Source organism: Nematostella vectensis, chromosome 4 (assembly GCF_932526225.1).
Source record: "Nematostella vectensis chromosome 4, jaNemVect1.1, whole genome shotgun sequence".
NCBI classification, from domain to species: Eukaryota; Metazoa; Cnidaria; class Anthozoa; order Actiniaria; family Edwardsiidae; genus Nematostella; species Nematostella vectensis.
The window spans coordinates 4,058,075-4,076,174 of NC_064037.1; the positions used below are offsets into that span (position 1 = coordinate 4,058,075).

General features: G+C 42.8%; 1 protein-coding gene across 4 annotated transcripts; it reads right to left on the reverse strand.

The window, feature by feature from the left end:
* Nucleotides 1-1,443: 1,443 nt before the first annotated feature.
* On the reverse strand, nt 1,444-18,002 carry LOC5513097 (coiled-coil and C2 domain-containing protein 1-like). 4 transcript variants are annotated; one of them, XM_048726529.1, is made up of 29 exons: nt 17,533-17,689; nt 17,325-17,462; nt 16,714-16,861; nt 16,501-16,613; nt 16,183-16,263; nt 15,567-15,689; nt 14,916-15,102; nt 14,560-14,588; nt 14,103-14,225; nt 13,646-13,730; nt 9,510-9,736; nt 8,871-8,996; nt 8,346-8,579; nt 8,007-8,063; nt 7,746-7,907; nt 7,374-7,432; nt 7,054-7,170; nt 6,909-6,982; nt 6,394-6,449; nt 6,099-6,153; nt 5,869-5,968; nt 5,692-5,782; nt 5,479-5,622; nt 5,122-5,139; nt 4,776-4,819; nt 3,509-3,572; nt 2,758-2,881; nt 2,234-2,310; nt 1,444-1,897 (listed from the first exon to the last, which is right to left on the reverse strand). In XM_048726529.1, the coding sequence occupies exons 3-29, from the start codon at nt 16,844-16,846 to the stop codon at nt 1,817-1,819; spliced, it is 2,784 nt and encodes a 927-aa protein (XP_048582486.1). In that variant the 5' UTR covers nt 16,847-16,861; nt 17,325-17,462; nt 17,533-17,689; the 3' UTR covers nt 1,444-1,816. The 4 variants fall into 4 exon arrangements, with proteins under 4 accessions (XP_048582486.1, XP_032238476.2, XP_032238474.2 ...); XM_032382585.2 differs by lacking the exons at nt 17,325-17,462; nt 17,533-17,689 and adding an exon at nt 17,880-18,002; XM_032382583.2 differs by lacking the exon at nt 17,325-17,462.
* Nucleotides 18,003-18,100: the final 98 nt, after the last annotated feature.

Genomic DNA, 18,100 nt, shown 5'->3' on the forward strand with positions numbered 1-18,100 from the left:
ATCTGTATTCGCTTGCAAGCAGAAAAAAAAGCTGTTAAAACGGAACATATCACCTGTTACACTGTTTATGTAGCATATTTACCTAAAATACCATCTTGTGATTTGGGGGGAAACACGAATAATTGATTTCCTACCTCAGTTTGATGTATAAAATGACAGGGGAAAGGATGAGTCTTCACAATTTTTGTTTCCCTGGGGTATTTTTTGCGAAGTATGCCGCGCTCTACGGTCCTTTATATGAAAAAGTTATGCATTTTGAAACACTAGTCCAAGTAATTTAGTATTAAATATTAAAATACCTCCATAAATCCGTCAAGCCGGATAGTGCAGTATGAATTGATTATCCATTTCCGGAAGAAAAAAATATCTAAACGTTTTAATTGTAAAACATTTTCGAAAGTGACGTTTGTTTTTTCGTTTATGTTTGGATACGATATGCGGTAAAATGGCCTCAAACAAGCAAAGTCAGCATCCCCTGAAGTGCAGCAAAAGCTGCAACCGGTTCATCACGAGACTAAAACTAAAAGAAGTAAACAGGTAAAAGCGATGATAATGGTTACAAGCTGGATGCATGTCCAGAAATCCTGTCGAGAAATCCCGTGAAGTGGCTCTCGCCATTGAAATACCAATGGCGCTCTTGTCCTACAGTTTACTTTGCAAAGTGTAAGATTTTTAAAAGAAATTGTGCGTAAAACATGCCACTCGCCAATAAAGCGGAACATTTCATCCGCGACTAAATTGATTGTACCAAGACACATGAAGAGACAATAAAAATGGTAACGAAAACATCCAGCGGAACTAACTTCCGTGACACCCATTCTGTCCTAAGGACAGCAACCACTCGCGACTTTCTTTCGCGTGAACTATTCAAATGAACCGAACAACAAGGCATGCGTCGACCCTATTTCCAGAATAACGTACATAAAAACAGTACATACATTGCACAAAGGTTAATCGCACACATGTGCCTTCAAAGCAGGGCCAGAAAATGCAATTAAATTTTGTGCGCATGCTCTCTAAGGGATGGTCTGGCTATTTTTTTGTGGGAGAATTTTGTGCAATGGTTTGAATTTTGAATCAATTATTTTCCCATCTTCATTATATATTTATCTCATTCGGTTTAAGTATTACACAACATATGCCGCCAGGCCGCGACACACTCGATTCGATTCGACAACTCGAACTTGAATCTATTAACCACACTCGAACTGATTCGCGGCAAACGTTGTACCTTCCATGTACCAATTTCCAAAACACTAAGTTAGACTGAATAAGTTCAGGTTCGGTTGGACGTATGGGTTAAGCCTTAGACGGGTCCACACAAAGCGTATTCGAAGCGTATTTACATGTAGACGTCGAATACGTGTGGACAGGGAGGCGGCAGCGAAAGAAAAAAAATCCGTTTTTAAAAAACCCGGAAAAGTCGGAGAATGTGAAACTACAGCTGCTGAATCTCCTTTATTGTTATTCTTGCTCGAGCGAAAGCCGTTGTTTAGAGCGGACTCGTGATATTACATACATTCAAGACTATCATTAGATCTTTCCTTCAGCGGTAGAATTACTATTATAAAATTGTTATTGTGGCCCCTGATTTACACGCGCCTATTTCGTGTAGGTTTAATTGATGCCGGTCCGACTTATAAAATCTGACGCTACGAAACTTTTTTTTGGTGTCGGGCTGAATGTTTCTTGTCACGGACAAAGCAGGATCCCAACAAATCGCAGTTGAACTCTCTGACCGTCTGACCGACAATCGGCTCGACAGATCTTTGCGTGTTCCTACGCCATTACGGAAATTGCCATATTGAGGCCTTCATTAGATTCCAAGCTTGGGTTTCAGTTTGACCAGTTCGTTCTGCATTAACTTCTTTCTTGTGAGACAAACTTGTGCATCGGTCTAAAATGAAATAAGTAAAACGATCGTTCAGACGAGAAGATATATACCCACAAAGACCGTGCCTGTATTATAGGTTTATAGCAACAACAAGATATATTGAAAACACAGAAAATTATCAACATAAAATAATAAGCATATAATCAAATATATTCTAAATATAGTAGCATATAAATATAAAAAAAGCAATAGATATTATAGCTTATAATAAATTATATTAATTACCAGCTGACAACATCAAATCATCGGCAACTTTATAATACATTGTATATGGCATAGCGTAACAATCTCTAAACCCTTGCAAATGAACCAGAGGAAATATGTCGTTCATTTACAAACCTTATTCCCGGCTTGCACTGCCCGCTGGGCTTTATTCTGCTCTCGAGCGATCTGACCCGCCACTTGACGAACATAATCTGGGGAAGCGACAAAGAAAATGAACAGTTTCGATGTCTGTACGCCCTTCTATGTCTATTTGTCTGTTTGGCCCGTCTTCGTCTATCTGTCCATCTGTCCATATACCTTTCTGTCACTCTGCTTGGCCCCAGTGTCCGTCCGTCCATCCGTTTATCTGTCCGTCTGTCTATCAACATGCCTTTTTTTGTCTGTCTGTCTCTCTCTATGTCGGACACAGAGAAGGGCGGACAGAATACATGAAGACAGACAGACACAGGGGTCCCTGTGTCTTGTGTGCGTCCGTCTATATGTCCGTCTGTCTACAATGTCTTTCGGTTAAGCCTTCCCCCCCCCCCCCACCCGTGATCGCCGACGTCGGTGAACATGTCTCTCCGTCTATCCTGCCCTTTGTGGCTGTCTGTCTGTCTGCCCTGCCTGTCTGTCTGTCCGCACCCATCCGTCCCAACCTTGTAGTTCTGCCTTGCTTGCATTAGCGAGCATTCGATCGAGACTTTCCCTCTTCTGTTTACACAGTTTGATGCGCTCAGCAAGGGCCGCGGCTGACGAGCTGCCCGACTGTTTGGCGGACAACTGAAGTAAAGCAATAACAATGGCATTAAAAAAAATAAAACATGCGACCTTGGAATTCAGAATGGCAGCATTCCATTTCTCTAATTCAGAGACACTAGGAATCTAGAGGGATCTTTTAAAGCTTCATTTTGCCTTTTCTAAGGATATTATGAGGTAAAACTGTGCATAAACATCACTTTTAGGTTAACAGAATCACTTTTGAGCTAGTAGGGTTAAAATAAAGTCAATGTAAAATCCAGGGGAAAAAATGATTTTGAATCAAGATGTCGGGAGTCAACTGTATTTCCAAGAAGATTGTACTACAAAATTCCTTGCACTTGATCCCCTTTATCAAGCACATCAGCGAACAAAAGGAATCAAGGGGCGTACCAAAAGCAAGGGATCCAAAAGGCCCACAATAAGATATCTTTTTTCCAGTATTAGTATTTTATATGCTCCCCTAGAATCAAGGTTTGGGAAACTGTAGTATTCTTGTTTTTGTGCCTCATAACACTCCCAAACCCGGAAACCTTGAATTAGCCATTTTTACGTTACACAAGATGCAAAGCAGGCTACGACAAATAGATAGTCTGAAAGCAATTCTAGTTACAATAGGTGAACACGTGATGTGGGAAATCCCTTTCTAACCTTTCGCTCAGCAATCTCTGTCTCCATTCTCAACACTTCTACGCTCACGAATTCATCAATTTCACTGCACAGCCCAAGTAGAAGAAAAAAATATAAGGGAATTGGGCAACAATCAACTGAACAAATTTCACAAACAAAAACATCACCAAGTGAAAAGATCATCTAGAGGCACTGGGTAGTATTTCTTGTTTTAATGTTTTGCTTTTGGCTTCCAATGTGGAGAGCTCCCAAACCAGTCGGCTTGGAGAAGGTGTGTATTAAACTTTTTACATCGTTATTATCATACAATTAAACAGTTAGACATGCGTTATGATTTATTATTTACAATTGTTTTGACCCTATTTACATGTCTTTTAAAACTATATATAGCTTACCGAAAAGAGTACATGACAGGGAAAGCTATCCCCACCTCCCCGTATCTACAGGCTCCACAGTGGAACTGCAATTTTACAAGGGACATGCGATGGAACATCGCCTACACTCGAAATAAAAGGAAAGACGGTCCTGTACTAATCCTGTACTAGTCCTAATATGAAAAGCCTTCATGTTCGTTATGTCGCCTTTCGTGGTGTTGTGTTGAGTATAAGCGACGTTAGGATAGCAAGCACACTTTGGAACTGGTGCTGAGTAAAGAAAAGAGATAGAAGGATCACTCGTTTATAATTGCCATATTCTAAGAGTGCATGAAGCCAAAAGCAAACACAAAAAAAGAAAACTGCATCAAGGCAGAAAATATGAATGAGTATCGACTGTCATTCACGGTCATTCATTGAGTATCGACTGTCATTCATTGAGTATCGACTGCAATTCACTCTCATTCCCCGCCAAATGACGTCATACAATAGATATGTCTTTCACCGAATGACGTCATCAAGTGGAAACCGCATTCCCCGCAAAATGAGGTCATACAGAAGGCATCATGTTCTCATATTCTTAACCAAATGACGTCTTTAAATGGACTTGATATCTCCCCCATTAAATGACGTCATACTACACTCATGTCTCCACCGAATAACATCAAACAGCAGACATGATTTTCTCCACTAAATGACGTCATTAAGTGGACATGACATCCACTGTCAAATGACGTCATACAGTAGACATGTTGTTCTCGACGAAATGACGTCATAAATGGACATGACATTTCCCGCCAAGTGACGTCATACAGTAGACATGATGTTCTTCACCAAATGACGTCGTTTAGTGGACATGACATTCTTTGAGCAAACCGTATCATACGAACCCACAGTATTCATTAGTAGCTTACCTCTGCTCTGATCTTCCTGGTCTTGAGGATGTAGCGAATGCGTCCTGTGGGAGAAAGATGTTTTATTTTTTAAGGAGATTTGGCAATGAACAACGTTCTTGTAGCAGGACAACCTAACGCTAAATAACTTCCAATGAATAGTACGATATCGACATTTGTAGTCTAAACCCTGACAGATCACAGATCCTTCTTTTTTATTATTATTATTATTATTGTTGTTGTTGCTGTTGCGGTTGTTGTTGTTGTTGTTGTTGTTGTTGTTGTTGTTGTTGTTGTTGTTGTTGTTGTTGTTGTTGTTGTTGTTGCTGTTGTTGTTATGCTAAGATAAAGAGAGGAATGGACTTACCAAATTCAATTCTGGTCCCTAAAAAGAAGATAAAAACAAACCAGGAATAAGACAAGAAAACTTTATTTTTTACTTAACATCCTGAAAGCACTTCGGAGTTACAAATAGTTCTTTATTCGTAATTGCTACCCCCCCCCCCCCCCCCTTCACATCCTGTCCAATTGGCCACATATATTTTGCGTGGTTTGGTATTGCGCGGGACCGGGAAACCTCTGTGGTTCTGAAACCATGCTAGTATGCCTAACGGCGATGGAGAGAGGACTGGGGAATGGAACCAGAAGCCGCGGAAAGCCCTCTCCCAATCACCCTTCCCCAAACACCATTTGGCTAATATCATGCATGGACAAGAATCCCTACCTTCCGTCCGCCGAGATGCATGTCGATAACAAGCCATTTCCACTTCTCAATGCTAACATCCTTATCGGTCAGCGGTTCCCTCACTCTTATAATAACCTCAACCTTGCCTCCGACAGCTCTGCGCCCGCGATCTGAGTCCATCAGCTAAAGAAAAGGGCATTAGGGTTGGATTGCTGTTATATAACATCTGTTAATTAACTACCTTCTACTTACATCTACACAGTCGTGGATTTCACTCTTGGAGTCGAGTGGAGCTAGCTTGACTTGCGCTTGGCCAAGCGCCTTATCACCTTTCAAAAACCCCCTATTTAAGTTCAACATAGAATTCATTGATGAGATAAGATTTCCATGTAAGTAAAATACTTTTTAATAAGCATCTTCATTACTGACCTTTCATATTTGATTTCGAATTTCAATGCTTGTCGCCTAAAAATTCTTGGCAAAGCTCTATTTTTTCTGTCAATATTCACTTTGAAGGCTTCATTATATTCTGAGAAGAGAAAAGAACACTTTAGATATTACTGAACTGAATATTATCAACTATAATATCCAACATTAAAACCAGAAGGCCACAATGCCATTAACAAGTAAAGAAATGTTCGTAAATTCAAATTACTTACCAGGGTTTATGGTATGTTTGATTGTTTGCGTCCGACCTGACTGAGGATCTTCAGACTGTTGAAAAAATGAAAAGAGAAAAGAAAACTTGAATAAGCAAAAATCGCCAGATTGATCTTCTCTGTTCCTTTCCCCTAATTCCACAGTTAGCATTATTTACTTTTGGAATTTTGGTTGTGGCTTGCACTGACATTTTTGCTGTTTTATAAGTGTAAAATTCATTGTCAAATCAAGGATTTTCACAAGAGTGGCTCAATTGGCATTCCAAGCCAGAGACAAGCAATAAGTACGACTTACACTTGGATAAGGGAACTCATAAGTCACATAACAATGAAGATCCTTTTGGGAATAGCCTGAAAACAGAAAAGAAACAAAAAAATTAGCACAATTTTCTGTTTTCCTCATTGTATGATAAAGAAATGATCCATAAAGGCCTCCTCCACAAAGAGAATTGGAAAGTACATGGGTGGGGTTAGAGGGTGGGGGAATGGTCATAGAACTTTTCTGGAATTACACCATAACATCTGGAGTCACATTTTCAAAGCATACATTAGTATGCTTTAGTTTTTTTCCAGCAAAAAAACAAGCTGTCAACACAACTTTCTTTAAAAGTCTCAACTTTGATCACTTAAAGGGAATTTGTCATTATTTTTTGACAAAGGTTCTTATCCAATAACCAAGGAACTGAACGAGCAATGAAACTGAGCCAGCATTACTAGGCACTGAGATCAGAATACAAGAAAACGGCAAGAGTTAGCATAATCTGTGACATTAGTATAAAGGAACCTTAATGGAACGGATGTGATACTCACCAGATGGGAGTGGGATGTTCAGGCATCTAACTATGGTTATCTCTACATGAGAGTCGCTCAGTTCTGGAAAAGAGCTAAAAGAAGAGGGAAACTTTGAAGAAACATATTGATAATAAATACTTCACATGGAAACATGGAAACTTACTTGACAATGGTAAATGATTTATCCTCATAGTGGAAACGCGGTGGGGGGTCTTTATGTTTTTTCGCATTCTTGACTGCATCTAAATCTTGCTGCAGGCTTCGAGCCATTTTTTCAAACCTAGAACAAAAACAATATTAAATAAACATAGCATAAACAGTAACCCAGTATCATAATTATCACAATCATCAATATCACCACCACCACCATCATTACCACTACTAGTATGACCATCATAATCGTAATCGTAATCATGGTCATCATGATCATAATCATTATCATCGCCATCAGCAACACCTTTGAAAGATAACATTCCAGCTTACATTTTCGTGTTGTTGATGTCTCCTAACTTTTGGTAGTGCTTCCCATTTCTAATGCACATCTGTGGAAAAGATGATTTTATCAATAGTTAAAGATATTGTATAACTATATCAAACAATGCGAAATCTAATTTTCTGACATACAAATTTTAATATCTCTAACAATGGGGAAAAGTTAGGCAATTAAAGTACCCAATTTTAGACGCACTCACATGTCAAATCATTGCTATTTTGATTGCCTTCCTTTCACACACTTCCAGCCCTTTTAATATTCATGTTTCTTATTTTAGCAGTGTTGTTATGTTTATTTTTGTGAAATGCAAAGTGAGAGGGAAAATCCAAAAACATCCAAGTTTACATTAGGACTTCACAAACCTCGACTTGTTTTATAAGGCCATCTTCAAGTCTGGAGAACAACTCTGTGACCTCCTCCGGTGTCCGTGGGTTTGGCCTGCATTCTGATGTCTCTACTACCACAAAGTCACCTTCTTTAGCTGTTGGTGCAGGGCCCTTTTCGCTATTTGGTGATGGGGGGACCTGAATATTAAATTAGTAATACTTGAATCAGTCAATTGTTGAGAATTGAATTTAATCATCCTTGAATATATCTATAGTTAGCTGCTATTCACAACTCACTGAAGAAATGTCCACTCTCATACCATTACTTGCATTTTCTATCATTGGATCAAGACCCTGGAAGCAACAACACATGATATTCTTAAAACAGCAAGTCGCTGAAGTCATGATGGATGGTCAATTTAAGAGGAATATTTCAGTTGTTGGCAATATTGAAAAGTATGCCTTGACACAGAAACTAGGGGAGGGTTGATGATCAAAAGGGAGAAGAATAGGGCACTCAAACATAGGGCACTCAAAATTTCAAATTCCAATTCTTACTAGTTTTCATATTTAAAAAATTCCTCCAAAAAGGTACATAATTATGTGCTCATTCTTGATCCATTTGTCATTTTTAACCTTGGACATTCTAAGCCAGTGTCTAGCACTCTCCAGATCGCCCTCCCGCTTAGCATTGAGGGCAGCCATTTTGAATTCCTTCTGCCTTTCAACCAAGAAGTTCAACTGCTGTTCATTTCTCCCAGATGGTTTCCTTGCAGGGGCTTGTGGGCTAGCCTGTGGTGGAGGGATCTGCACCTTCAGTCCTTGGGCCTGAGAACTAGTTGAACTAGTTGAGGCAGGGGAAGCTGGGACCTGGTAATGAAAAAAAAAAAGATAAGCAGAAATATAATCTATTCCTATTAAAATAGTGAATGACAAAGGTTCACTGAAATGCACTGTGCACACAGTTCTATGCTTTATGAATGAGCTAGATTTGAAAAAAATAAAGTTTTCATGGACGAGAATGAGGTACAGTAGAACACTATTTTTTATTTAAAAAATGCCCTTTGGTGTGCAGTAGATAGTGATTGATGAGACACTGAAAAAAAATGGGTCTGGCGCTGTATTTTTTTCTTAAAAAAAAAAGAGATTCTCACACTTTACCTGAGAACTGGCTGCTGCACCCCCATGGCCAGGTACTGGTATAGGTGCAAAACCAGGGGGAGCTGGAAGCTCCTCATAATCAACGGGTTTTCCAGCCTTGTGACACTTAATGGCATCTTCATATTGCTACAATGGAAAGAAGTACAGTTAGTTGTTGATTTAATTAAAATGTTTCACAGGCTTTGAACCTTCATTCAATCAAAGATCAAATTTCAAGGGCACCACTTGAGTAATCATAACAGAAAAAAAATGTGCATGCTCATATTTCATGAAAATATTTAGCAATCCTCACTCAGGAGTATGATTTAAAAAAAAAAACATGTTTGCACGTTTACAGTGGTTGACTTTGTGAGTCTGTGTGCACTGTAAGCTCTGTCACTAATGATGGTACCACTGGCCAGTGTCACTGGGGCTCTTCTATGCTCCCAGGTACAACTCAAAGGATTGCATTAAGAGATGGGACCTCTGGCTTTACATCCTTATCCGAGACAAGAGATTCACAGTCCCCAATGTAGAGAGCCAGGTTTTTAAACCTCTGAGAAAAAAAACATCAAGTGGAATTCTCATCCCCTTGCTTGAAAAAGCCTGTACTACTGGGCTATCGTGCCATTCTCCTAATGCAGCAACAACAACCAATACCTTGACAATCCTTCCCATCCGTCTTGCCTTCGAAGAGTTCCCTTCCTCTTTTGCTTTGTTGGCTGCCTCTGTGTACTTTTCCAATCTCTGCTGCAGGGCATCAGCAACATCCTTGGGGGGAGGGGGTGGTTCTGTGTCTTTGGATGACTCACTTGGGCCAGGCTGAGGGGATGAGGTGGGACTTCCAGACTGCTGGCGAGGTTCAGAGACAGGTTGTGGAGCAGATGCTAGAATTGAAAAAAAAAAAGGTAAAATTCAGGGGAGCCTCTTAACAAACCCCTATTAGGCAATCAACGGGATGGGTGAAAGGATGGGAGGAGGGATGGGAGAAGGGATGGGAGAAGGGATGGGTAAAAGGATGGGAGGAGGGATGGGTGAAAGGATGGGTAAAAGGATGGGAGGAGGGATGGATGAAAGGATGGGAGGAGGGATGGGTAAAAGGATGGGAGGAGGGATGGGTAAAAGGATGGGAGGAGGGATGGATGAAAGGATGGGAGGAGGGATGGGAGGAGGGATGGGTGAAAGGATGGGAGGAGGGATGGGTGAAAGGATGGGAGGAGGGATGGGTGAAAGGATGGGAGGAGGGATGGGTGAAAGGATGGGAGGAGGGATGGGTGAAAGGATGGGAGGAGGGATGGGAGGAGGGATGGGTGAAAGGATGGGAGGAGGGATGGGTGAAAGGATGGGAGGAGGGATGGATGAAAGGATGGGAGGAGGGATGGGAGGAGGGATGGGTGAAAGGATGGGAGGAGGGATGGGTGAAAGGATGGGAGGAGGGATGGGTGAAAGGATGGGAGGAGGGATGGGTGAAAGGATGGGAGGAGGGATGGGTGAAAGGATGGGAGGAGGGATGGGTGAAAGGATGGGAGGAGGGATGGGTAAAAGGATGGGAGGAGGGATGGATGAAAGGATGGGAGGAGGGATGGGAGGAGGGATGGGTGAAAGGATGGGAGGAGGGATGGGAGGAGGGATGGGTGAAAGGATGGGAGGAGGGATGGGTGAAAGGATGGGAGGAGGGATGGGTAAAAGGATGGGAGGAGGGATGGGTAAAAGGATGGGAGGAGGGATGGATGAAAGGATGGGAGGAGGGATGGGAGGAGGGATGGGTGAAAGGATGGGAGGAGGGATGGGTGAAAGGATGGGAGGAGGGATGGGTGAAAGGATGGGAGGAGGGATGGGTGAAAGGATGGGAGGAGGGATGGGTGAAAGGTTGGGTGGGGGGATGGGAGGAGGGATGGGTGAAAGGATGGGAGGAGGGATGGGAGAAGGGATGGGTGAAAGGATGGGAGGAGGGATGGGTGACAGGATGGGAGGAGGGATGGGTGAAAGGATGGGAGAAGGGATGGGTAAAAGGATGGGAGAAGGGATGGGTAAAAGGATGGGAGGAGGGATGGGTGAAAGGATGGGAGGAGGGATGGGAGAAGGGATGGGTGAAAGGATGGGTGGAGGGATGGGAGGAGGGATGGGAGGAGGGATGGGTGAAAGGATGGGAGGAGGGATGGATGAAAGGATGGGAGGAGGGATGGATGAAAGGATGGGAGAAGGGATGGGTGAAAGGATGGGAGGAGGGATGGGTGAAAGGATGGGAGGAGGGATGGATGAAAGGATGGGAGGAGGGATGGATGAAAGGATGGGAGGAGGGATGGGTGAAAGGATGGGAGGAGGGATGTGTGAAAGGATGGGAGGAGGGATGTGTGAAAGGATGGGAGGAGGGATGGGTGAAAGGATGGGAGGAGGGATGTGTGAAAGGATGGGAGGAGGGATGGGAGGAGGGATGGGTGACAGGATGGGTGAAAGGATGGGAGGAGGGATGGGAGGAGGGATGGGTGACAGGATGGGTGAAAGGATGGGAGGAGGGATGGGTGACAGGATGGGAGGAGGGATGTGTGAAAGGATGGGAGGAGGGATGGATGAAAGGATGGGAGGAGGGATGGGTGACAGGATGGGTGAAAGGATGGGAGGAGGGATGGGTGACAGGATGGGAGGAGGGATGTGTGAAAGGATGGGAGGAGGGATGGGTGAAAGGATGGGAGGAGGGATGTGTGAAAGGATGGGAGGAGGGATGGGAGGAGGGATGGGTGAAAGGATGGGAGGAGGGATGGGAGGAGGGATGGGTGAAAGGATGGGAGGAGGGATGGGAGGAGGGATGGGTGACAGGATGGGAGGAGGGATGTGTGAAAGGATGGGAGGAGGGATGGATGAAAGGATGGGAGGAGGGATGGGAGAAGGGATGGGAGAAGGGATGGGTAAAAGGATGGGAGGAGGGATGGAAGGTGGGATGGGTGAAAGGATGGGAGGAGGGATGGGTGACAGGATGGGTGAAAGGATGGGAGGAGGGATGGGTGACAGGATGGGAGGAGGGATGTGTGAAAGGATGGGAGGAGGGATGGATGAAAGGATGGGAGGAGGGATGGAAGGTGGGATGGATGAAAGGATGGGAGGAGGGATGGAAGGTGGGATGGGTGAAAGGATGGGAGAAGGGATGGGTGAAAGGACGGGATGGAAGGTGGGATGGGTGAAAGAATGGGAGGTGGGATGGGTGAAAGGATGGGAGGAGGGATGTGTGGAGGGATGGGAGGGGGGGTGGGTGGAGGGATGGGTGGAGGGATGGCTGGGGATGGCTGGGGATGGCTGGGGGGTGGCTGGAGGGATAGGTGGAGGGAAGGATGGAGGGATGGGTGGGGGATGGGTAGGGGAAGGGTGGAGGGAAGGAAGGAGGGATGGGTGGGGGATGGCTAGGGAATGGCTGGAGGGAAGGATGGACGGATGGGTGGAGGGATGGGTGAAAGGATGGGAGGAGGGATGGATGAAAGGATGGGAGGAGGGATGGAAGGTGGGATGGGTGAAAGGATAGGAGAAGGGATGGGTGAAAGGACGGGATGGAAGGTGGATGGGTGAAAGAATGGGAGGTGGGATGGGTGAAAGGATGGGAAGAGGGATGTGTGGAGGGATGGGAGGGGGGTGGGTGGAGGGATGGGTGGCGGAATGGGTGGATGGGTGGAGGGATGGGTGGAGGGATGGGTGGAGGGATGGGTGGAGGGATGGCTGGGGGATGGCTGGAGGGATGGGTGGAGGGATGGGTGGAGGGATGGCTGGGGGATGGCTGGAGGGATGGCTGGAGGGATGGCTGGGGAAGGATGGAGGGAGGGATGGGTGAGGGATGGGTAGGGGAAGGGTGGAGGGAAGGGTGGAGGGAAGGAAGGAGGGATGGGTGGGGGATGGCTAGGGAATGGCTGGAGGGAAGGATGGAGGGATGGGTGGAGGGATGGGTGGAGGGATGGGTGTAGGGATGGGTGTAGGGATGGGTGTAGGGATGGGTGTAGGGATGGGTGGAGGGATGGGTGGAGGGATGGGTGGAGGGATGGATGGAGGGATGGGTGGGTGGAGGGATGGGTGGAGGGATGGGTGGGGGATGGCTGGAGGGATGGCTGGAGGGATGGCTGGGGATGGCTGGTGGAGGGAAGGATGGAGGGAAGGATGGAGGGATGGGTGGGGGATGGCTAGGGAATGGCTGGAGGGAAGGATGGAGGGAAGGATGGAGGGATGGGTGGGGGATGGCTAGGGAATGGCTGGAGGGAAGGATGGAGGGAAGGATGGAGGGATGGGTGTAGGGATGGGTGGGGGGATGGGTGGATGGATGGGTGGAGGGATGTGTGGAGGGATGGGAGGAGGGATTGGATGTGAACTGTGGATATACAAGACATATGTAAAATGGACAAGTTATGAAAACAGTTTCATAATAAGAAATATCACTGCTCCTTTGACCTATTTTTGTAAGCTTTACTTGTACAAAGCTATGTCAAGGCCCTTTCACACTTAGACTTTTTGGTTGCAACTTGTCTTGCAAAAACGTTGTTGCAGGTCGCACACGCCCTGCCACACGTGAAGTTTTTCCTGGGACTTGAAACAATTTCTTGCAGAAAGTAAAATAGTGTTCTACTTTTTGTGCGACTTTGAGAAATGCAAAACAAGTTGCAAAGGGGGTGTCAAAAACAAAAAAATATGTGTGCGACCTGCAACAATTTACCTGTGACAGGGCCTTTAGTTTAAGATTATAAATAAGTTCCTTATTGAACTTAAGTTAAAAAGAATTTATAAATAATCTATGTATCTAAAGACAAGATATGTTCATTTACCTGTCGAGAGAGAGGGCTCGGGAGGCATATTGGACAAATCCACTGGTTTACCATCACTTGAAGCTTGTATCATCACATCAATTTTCTGCAATAAGAGAAGTTTATTTTTTCTTTTAACAATAATGCTACAATAATAAAATCCCCATCATCTTGAATACTATTAGAAGATGTTTAAGAAGCTTAAACTTATGATCTCAAGTGTCCACATCAATTAAAACAACAATCTCCTTCCCGTGATTCTTATTTACCTTGGTCACACATACCCCCTCTTTCTCCCTCAGCCCTCCACCTGGGCCATTCTACATTAAATGGCACCTAATCATAGCTAGTTATCTTTCTCAAGGCATGCCTGGTAGCCCTCCTCCCTCAACATGAAAACCACACCTTCCCTACCTGGAACCCTTCACATCATTATGGCAACTAGCCCTTAACCCCTACCCTGCCTACCCGGTCTTACCTTAGACACCACAAGGAATTCCTTGGCATGGGCAATGTCCCCCGCCCGCTTGCATGTTAGTGCAGCCATTTTGTATTGATGCTGTCTTTGTTTTAGCTGCTCTACAGTCTCACCACCTGCTGACTGGAATCAATAATCAATCTATTAGTTTATGCACATGTACTCTACTGTGTGAGTGGAGTAACCAGCAGATTTCTCTTTAAAATTACATGATATATTTTATTTCAGACATAGACCCTATTTAAAAAGTAAGCCAAAAAAACTACCCTTGACATGCACATTAGCAAAGACTCTACTGTGTGAAATAATGACTTTTCTGAAATAATGGTTTTTGTGTGGAATAATGGTTTTTGTGTGAAATAATGGCTGAAATGAAATAATATCTGCAATATACCTCATATTATTATGAGCTCTACACTCAACTCAAACTTGGACTATTAATTAGAAAGAAACTTACCTTTGCTTGAGTGCTTTGACTTTTGTCCACTGAAATTAACATGAAATCTAATCATCATTTCAATAGCTAAACATCTAGACATCATATGACTGGCAAATTTCCAGATCTTAAGCTCCTAAAAGTCATGTATGTAACTGTAAAAATAAGCCTAGTCAAGGGTTTCTACGGATTCATACAGTAAAAAAAACATTTGACTGTGGTGAACCTTAAACACAATGTCCATGCTTAATAGGTTAAAAAATTACTTACAACAATATTTGCTACAGGCCTGAAATGTACAAAGGCTTCAAGGTGAACCATGAAGCTAAGTTAACAGTAATTGTGACTAAAATCATCATGTCCATTGTGTACTGTACCTTGCATTTGGGTGTCCTGTTTTGGAGATTCCTTTAGTACAGACAGCTTGGGGGGTTCGGGAGAGGGTGTGGCTTCTTGGGGTGCAGCTGTGGGAACTGCGGCAGCACTGATTGCCACTGGTGGTGGCAGCTCTTCCATGTTTACTGACTCGCCAGCATTTGCTTGTTTCACCATGTCTTGTATTTGCTGTGAAGGTGAAGGAAACTTTGAGAGCTGGTGCAACCTCCCCACTAACTTGAAGTTCATTGAAGCCACATTTATAGTTTAAACTTTTTTATACTCCATGAGGGTTTAAAAGCAGCCGATTTTGAACTTCCCGTAACCGTTCAAGCTCCATATTTTAGAGTTCAGCGTGACCAGTAAAACCATAAACACCGAAAAATGTATGGAATGCTTGTTTTGACCAATCACTCGAGAGATATTCAAACAGTCAACTAGAAACATGTTTTAACAAGGCTCAGTGTCTGAATTCTCGCATCTGATTTGTCAAAAGACAATAAACATTCCACACATTTCAGGTGTTCACAGTTTAGTTGTTCACGTATTAACTGGTTGTGCTGTAACTAATTTGTCAGTCCTGAAGGCTATCTCCAGAAATCATAAAACCACCTGTGATGTGCATTTGAAAGTAATAGCTTAATGGTTCAAACCTTTAATCCTCTGCCATATCGCTTGGCTTTTGAAGAGTTCCCAGACTTTTCTGCACTGTCAATAGCTTTCTTGTACATGTTTTCTCTTTCAGTCAGCTCCGCCAGCTGCGGTGACGTGTTAGCCTGTTTTTGCATGATAGAAGGATTTAGGAGGTATTGTATGAGTCTCATATTAAAGAAGGCCAATCACATTGCCAATTTATTTCCCCATTGAAATACTTATTTACTAAAGGAATCCATTTCCATAAGCTAATTCAAGCAAGTGACTGAGATACTGTCAATAAAATAGATATACATATTCAGCCTTAAAATATCTAAAAAAAATAAGAACAGCCCAGCCTCAACTGAAAATTAGACGTTCTTATGAAAAAGAGTGTATAGGCACCTGAGCTAGGAAAACAATATGGTGTTTGATCAATCAAGGAGTTACAAAGATCTCCAATTGATCACAAATTGACACATTTTGCTGAAGTCAAGACAAATAACAAACCCCTAACTATTAAGCATGTTGAAGATCTCATGTGAATGCAGAAGGAAAATAAATCCTCCAAGTTTACAACATTGAACACCACAAAAATAGAGAAAACTTGCATGACCAAAGAAAAGGATGCCAAACCTCTTGCTTGCTGGGTGAGAGAACAGGTGTAGGGTCTTTAGGCAAAACATCCTCCCCTGGGGCTATACACTGAAGTTCTGCCTGCAAAATGAACAACAGTAGTTATAAAGAGGAAAGCCACAGATTCAAAATTTAAAATTATATCCTCATAGATAATTAAGCAACTTCTTTCAATTATCAATGATGCTTTGTGATCACATATAAACAGTAACCTTAATTCAAAAGCTTTACCTCAGATTTTTTAAAGAATTTAAGCCATGTGCTACTTAAATCTTAAGGGAATAAAAATTTAAACATTGATAAATCAATCAACCATACAAGGAGATCAGGGTCATCCAGATCGGCATCATCATCATCATCATCATCATCATCATCATCATCTTGCAAATGTTGTGCTGCCATTCCATCAATGTCTGCAAGACCAACTTGTCCTAAAAAAAAGCAAAGACTCCTATTTTTTCAAAAATAAAATGCAATTGAGTCTCAAAGAATATACATATATTATATTTTTTAACATTTTTCCCCACTTACTTTTCTTTTTCTTGCGTGCTGGCTTTCCATGCCCTCCTTGTAGGGCAGCAAGTTCTGCCTCTAGACTAGCATCATCGTCATCTCCATCATCATCTCCTATGCCAATCCCAAACTGCATTTCACTTGGATCCATTCCAAGTCCTCCAAGCTAAAACATAGATAATATACAATCATTGAACACTTTGGTCATCCCAGTCATTCATTTTGGTAGCATTTTTAGTTAGAAAGTAAACATGGAAACATTAATTGTTGTGATTGACAACCAGCTATAAAGGGCAAATAAGCAGACACAGAAGCTTGTTGTAAGTAGGGGCAATCAGCCTACACCACATTTTGGTATTAGGTGTGTCTGCTGAGACCCTCTGTGTGCCATGCAGTGTAAAACAAAAAGCTATGTTCTCTCATTGGTAAGCTGACTTTGTTGGCTTGTTCTTCAATATAAAAGTCCACCTCTACCCATGACTTTGAATTCTAGCTTGAAATTATTTTGGTAAACAAATCAAAACCGGTGGATGATTGATACAAAAATTATTGTTCCTAACTGCAATATGTGCATGCAGCCTATCGTCTCGCGCCACTATTCTGATGTAAATAAGCTTGTAACGATTCACCTTCTTCAGTCTGCCCTGAAGAAGTCTTATTAAAGACGAAAATTTGGCAGAGTCGATTTCCAGTTTTTGGTGTACAGCACCAAATCACCACAATATAGCTGATTGGCCAGAAGTCTAAAAATAGCGCCTGCAAATTATCTATAAATTAAGTATAAAATAATATTTAGACTAACGTCCCAAGGACAAAATCCCTGACTTAATCATCTACCATATCATTTGAAGACAACACACAGCTTGTACTTAAGTTATATGTAAAACCAGATGCCCCACACTGCATTTCCATAAAGCATACAGATTTACGTTTTCCTATTCAGAACGACATGTAAAAATACCAGAGAATATTTGTTCTCCGCTGCTAAAACTAAGAGTATAGTGAATTTTATAAGTTTTACTGGTGACTGTCACTTAAAATGCCAATGCAGCAATTTGAAATGCAGCAGTCAAAATAACAATTTTTAGAATCATGACGTCATTTACTTCATTTATTGTATTACTTTCAAAAGAACGCAAAGTGATTAGATAATAAATAGAACCGAATAATTTTCAGCTACTCACCATCCCCGCCAATTCATCTTTTTGGCTGCTGTCTTTGGAAGGGGTCGATTTCTTCTTCCTGAACATTTTTGTGCTATTCCGGTTGGCCCGTCACGCGGGCGTGAATCCCAGCGGAAACTCGCAACAAAATATGAGTGCGCTAATGTTAAAATAACCCATGACCCCCTGCAGGTTAAAAGCAACATGGCGATCACCAGAACTTGAAAAGTTGGCGATTTTGA